Consider the following 6,000-nt stretch of genomic DNA (forward strand, 5'->3'; position numbering starts at 1 on the left):
CATGCTAACGCTAATGCTAACGCTAGCATGCTACCTCGTTCTCAATAGCAAAGCACTGCTACAACACACACAAGTTCACCATAATCTACAAAAGAACTACTTCCATGTGCGCCCTCATTTAGAAGTCTCCCAGCTAATCCTGCCTTGTAACTGACCAAAGTTGTAGAAACAGCCTTTCTTTTACTGTCTATGGAGCTAGCTAGCTGACATGAGCTACATCTGAGCTACTGGGCATGTGCAAGTGCAATCAAAGATAGTCCAGAAGAAGAAGAAGAAAAGAGGTCTCACTCTGTAGCTAAAACAGAGACCAGCTGAAAAGAGGATCTGCAGCAGTGAGAGAGCGGTGCAGTACAACAACAATATGGTGTTTTTAGAAAATTAAACCATGTAAACCTATTCTGGTACAACCTTAAAATACAATTATGAACCTGAAAATGAGCAGAATATGGCTGCTTTAAGTCCGATGCCATTGAAAGAATGAACTCTAAAGTGTCTGTTTGAGGGCAGAAGCTGATGTTGTTGGTCCAGTATTAAGCATAGAGAGTTTCAGAGAAAACTAAATTAAGTTACATCCCATGAAACAGTTGGTTCAGTGTTGTTGTGCAACAGCACCTGATGTGTTCTTCCTCATATCAATCATATCAAGTTTTATTGTGTTGAAACAAATTCCACAGTTATTCTCCCATTCTTCTCAGATTCCGGCTGCTGTCACTCAGCAGTTAGGTGACTTTTCTCATCATTTGATCTCGGTCTAATGGGGACGAGAGAAGCTGTAAAGTCACATTCTGTTCTCCAGCTGCTTTGTCTGACAGAAGGGTGTAACTTTGGGTTTAACACTGAGATCTCCAACTATGTAGGGAGGTCCCGGAACATGTCTGTTCAAATAGACAGTTTTACATTCATCTGCTGATGGGTCTGACATTCTGTTACCTTATACTTCTGGCTCTGTGCCAGATTCTTCTTACAGACACTTAATCAAGCGCTGTTTTGTGTTTTGGGGAATGAGGAAACATTAAAAACAGTTGACCTAAAAGACACGACAACAATGTCTCTACGCAATGTCATGACAACCTTCAGTCTGGATGTATGTGGCACAGATGATAATGTCTTTGTCAGTTGATATAAAATCCCCCTCTTTTTAGTAATTCTATTGAATAGGTATATTCAGATTCATACCAAATTATCATTCCTCCTGATTGTCTCCCCTGAGTGACTCCTTTTAATTTGGTGGATGGGTCAATCATTTCTCTGTATCCTATTGGACAACCACTGGAAGAAACTTTACACCAGGGGTCTGTTTCAGGAAGGAGGTTTAACAAACTCTGAGTCTAACCCTGATCTCTGAGTTGATTTACCCTCGGTTCCAGAACAGCTTATTCGAGTTGGTTCAATCAACTCAGAATAGGGTCACTCAGAGGTAAGCGCGTGCACCACAATAAAAAGGCAGCATGAATGGTGCCATGATACTACGATTCACCATAGTAACAACCACAAACAAACTGGTTGGCGTAAATACTCATGTGCACATATAGCTTTTTGAACATGTATTTAGTTTTAAAAAAAAGTGGTGTGGGAGAAAATTGATGATCGAGTCAATACATAAGTTCTAATATAGTGTATTAATTTCATATTTAATCACAGGTAATATTACTGGTGAAAACTGGAATGGTAGTAGGCTACACCTATAATTTTATTTAGGTACAATCCCATTCTGAGTTTGCAGCACCATCATTAACAGAATTATTTTTTACAATCAATTATTACTTTTTAATGTCTCATACTGGTTTGTGTCCAGGGAATTTTACAAAAACGTTTAAAACATGTTTCAGAGTGAGTCACACTCTTCTGACGGTGCTTTGAGGCTTTACTAATATGCTCCGCATCGCCAATGTTGTAAATAAAACTGCCGTTTGCAAAAAAACATAATGCAACACAAAGAATGTGCTGGGATGTAGAGCATGTCCACGATGGGCGACAGTGATATGAGGATGGATAAGGTTATGATGGATACATATCTGATAGACTGGGAAGATAAACGATACCGCTCAAAGTTATCTAGAAATGAAAATACATCTATAGTCGGGGCCTCAATATCATCTCCCGACGTATGTTTAACTCCCTGAGAAGTCATACAGCTTCTTCATCAATGGGATTGTCGACAAAAGGAAATGCCATGTTTTGAGAAAAAAAAAACGTTTTATAGTCTGCCTAACATGGTTAAAAAACCAACCCTGTTTTTTATTTTACGCATATAACAAACTGCGCTAAAATGCGCCTGAAACAGACTGAATGAATGAATGAGGAAATGAAAGCATGCTGTGTCAGAGGGAAGAGACTGAGAGAAACTTGAGGTTTCCCGGCCAGGTTAGGTTCACAGGCTCAGTTACCATAGTAACTGACTCTGAGGTGACGTTACCTCTCTTTATGAAACAGAAAACCCAGAGTTTCCCTCATCTCAGGGTTAACAAACTCAGAGTTTTCACTAAACTGCTTTCTGAAACGGACCCCGAGTTTCCTGGAGGACAACAATAGTCATGTTTCCATCAACATATTTTTAAGTATCGCATTAGAATATGTTGATGGAAACGGCAAAATTCGAAAAAACTTCCTCAAATTCAGAAAAAAAAATGATGTTCGCTTGAGGTGGTTTTGGGCTTTTTGGTAAAAGAGTTAAGGCGTAAAATGGGAGATGGAAACAGATTTGCCGAATAAGTTGTGACACAGCGAACATGTAAGTCACATGACTATAGTCCCGGATGGGAGAAGGATCGGGATACGGGTTCAATCTAAACCAGTTGATGGAAATGCTTCTAATTCACATTTTAAATTTTTTCCTTTTTTGCGACATTTTAAAAGTTTGCTTAAAATTCTCATGACAATTAGATGGAAACATTACTAATGTCATAATCAAACAGGACTCTGCCGCTTTCTTCTGACTTGCGGTACCGCCACGAAGCCAAGCAAGGGGCATGGACTATGTTGTGTTCAATATGACATTGAATGTCCAAATTTCTGGGTTCCGAGTCAGAAAGTATGTATGTGTGTCTATGGCATAGACTGTATGAAACAGGTCTATGGTCGGACATGTCAAATGAAAGATATAACGTTATTTGCTCTATGAAAGACATTGACAAAGACGAAAACTAAGTACGTTTACTCGACCATTTTATTTTAGTTAGTTTTGCAAAAAGACATTACAGTTTTAGTTAGTTATCGTTTCTTTATAATGTGTCATTTTTATTTTTATTTAAATTAACAGCAATGTTTTTTTCCCTCCTAGTTTTGGTTATTTCATTCATTTTCGTTAACAATTATAACCTTGGTCAACGTACAAACACATGGGAAGATAAGGCCAAGTGTAAAGGTACCCTTTAACAATGTAATCATAGATCATCAATGTGTTCATCTTCTCTGGGAAATGTTCTGTGAAGAAGTGGTTACACCCTTGTTAATCAAACTGACGTTGACACATCATGTGAAATATGACTTGTGCTTTGGGGAATGAGGAAATCTCATCTGTGACCTCCTTTTTGCTGTAGGCTTCTATATAAAGCTCAAACAGGTTTAGAGACGGCCCAGTTCAACAGTAAGCTGCCAGTGTGAGGATGAAGATCTCTGTGAGTTTCACGCTGTTGCTGCTGCTCGGCTCCGTCCCCGCAAGTGAAGGTGTTGAATGCCAGCGGGCTTTTCCAGAAGACATCTACGCTGCTCTGAGAGAAACAACCGCATCGTTGGTTCAACTGAAGGCTGACGTAACGTTGCAGACTACAGGTACAGTAATGATCTGTTTGCATTGTATCATAGCACTTCAGAAATATCTAAAAGGAGAGAAATATGTATTTTTCTATGTAGTGGAGCAAAGTTGGGCTGAGATTACCAATTATTTTCATTCTGGTTTAATGTGTCATTATGTTCTAGATGAATGGATTATTTGTTGGGTCTCTAAAATGTTTCCCAAAGCCCAAGATGACATCCTCAAATGTCTTGTTTTGTCCACAACTTAACTCTTATTCTGCAATTCAAGCAGTACAGCTGAAGACTGAAGTGGACAAGCTGAAGCAACAACTGCAAGGTATTGTTCTCTGATCATTTTTCTTGCTGCCGGCTGCTTCTGCTGCTGAGAGGTTTACATACAAAGATATTCAGTTTACTGTCACAGAGGCAGTGGCGGTTCTAGACAAATTTCACTAGGGGGGCCAAGGAGGGGGTAGTGGTTAACCAGAGGGGCACATTAAAAACGGCAACAAATGATATTTAAAGATTTTAACCTTTATTTTACTCTAAAATCATATAACATTTATTTTGTACAAGCATGAGTGCAGGTGCAAGAGAGGTAGGGCCATAAAAATGAAAAATGAAAAATGTCTACATGCATAGCAATATGTAGAGGCTATCATGACAGAATACTCAAGCCATGGATGGAGATTATACCAGTTTGGCTTGAAGTATCTGTAGAAAGATGTACAGTAAACATAGGGCACGACTTAAACATGTATTTACTTATGCATGTACTGTATATCTGCATGTATTTCAAAATGTAGGCCAAGTATTTACTTAAAAAAAGAAACAAAAGAAGACAAAAAAGAATTTACAGCAGAAAGCACCATTTTAAGGACACGCAGTAGGCCTACAATGAAACTGTAATTGCACTGCTTTGCAAATACTTAGAACCTTCTTCATCACAAACCTGATGGTGCAGTACTTGATCCACATGGATCCACTTACTGCCCCTCTGGCTGTTCCTCTCCCTGTTCCTGTATGTTTTCTTCCTCCTCACCCTCTTCTTCATCCTCCTCATCCTCTGGAATTCCCCTCTCTGTGTCAGAGCCCTCACCTTCATCACATTGCCTTCTCTCCAACCTCCACCGACTCCTTTGGCTCTTCCTCTTCCTGCTCCTCAACACCTTGATTTTTTTCTCTCACTTTTTTGTTTACTGAGGCAAAAAAGGACGCTATGTCCCTTCCTTGTTTCATGATAACTATTAGAAGAAGAAAAATGTAGGGACATGCATTACATTTGGTTGCCTAACCATCCCTCCCTACTTACTTGATTACTTTACTCAAATGTATTTTTTATCGCAATGCAACAGCCAAGATGGAAAAGTTACATGGTTAACATCACAACATTGTGTAGACCTAGCAAAGATACTGACATTTTGATATTTGCTTCTGCTTCGATGGGTTTGCTTAGGAATGATTAAGTTTCAAAACATATTGAGACCAGCCAATTACAAACTTGAGTTTATTATCAGTGTGAGGAATAAAAGTAACTTGGTTATGTGCAAAAACAACAAGTCACTTATGAGATGAAATTGTTTTGCTTACCGTTCGACTCTTGCAACAGGAGAAATCGTAGTTCCTCTCTCTCCTCTCATTCACCGAGCAGCACCACCCATTCTACTGAGACACGGGCCTCCCTAGGCCTCCGTGTAGAACCGCCACTACACAGAGGAGAGAAGAAACTAGAAAATATTCATATTTAACAAGCTGACATCACACAACTTTCACTGTTTTTACATAAAAAATTACTCAAACCAATTAATCGATTATCAAAATAGTTGTAGATAAATTTAATAATGATTAATCCATTAATCTTTGCAGCTCTAGAGCAATGTCTAAATAAACTGTCTCTGTTGTTGCAGAACAAGCAGCACAGCTGAAGACTGAAGTGGACAAGCTGAAGCAACAGCAACAAGGTATTGTTCTCTGATCTCTCTGACAGCACAGCACTGAGTCTGCACTGCTTAGAGTGCACAATGATATTGCCTTGTCTGTAGATGCCGGGAATCCTGCTGTTTTAGTGTTTTAATGTTTGCAACTCCTGCAGTTTTTATCTTCTGTAACAATGAAATGCTTCTAACTATCAAGCTTCAATGACATCATTTTTATTTATGGTTTTGCCTTTTTTTGGAGGATATTTTCTTTGTTTTTAGGGGACCACTAAGGTCTATATAAAGAGACTTCAGATACAGTATTAGCGGACCACTAAGGCCTATATAA

At 39.0% G+C, this 6,000-nt stretch overlaps 2 protein-coding genes across 2 annotated transcripts in view; one reads left to right on the plus strand and one right to left on the minus strand.

Annotated features, from left to right (window-relative positions):
• The window catches only part of LOC116036424 (bromodomain-containing protein DDB_G0280777-like), a 1,700,590-nt gene that overhangs the window by 79,235 nt on the left and 1,615,355 nt on the right, over positions 1-6,000 (minus strand). The window lies entirely within an intron of this gene.
• Positions 3,567-6,000, plus strand: part of LOC116036425 (C1q-related factor-like) — a 680,685-nt gene continuing 678,251 nt past the window's right edge. Inside the window, exons 1-2 of the mRNA XM_036008784.1 lie at positions 3,567-3,771; positions 5,643-5,696. Coding sequence (XP_035864677.1) covers positions 3,606-3,771; positions 5,643-5,696 — 220 coding nt within the window. The 5' untranslated portion in view covers positions 3,567-3,605. The remainder of the gene's footprint in view (positions 3,772-5,642; positions 5,697-6,000) is intronic.

The sequence above is a fragment of the Sander lucioperca genome, chromosome 13 (genome assembly GCF_008315115.2).
Source record: "Sander lucioperca isolate FBNREF2018 chromosome 13, SLUC_FBN_1.2, whole genome shotgun sequence".
Lineage (NCBI taxonomy): Eukaryota > Metazoa > Chordata > Actinopteri > Perciformes > Percidae > Sander > Sander lucioperca.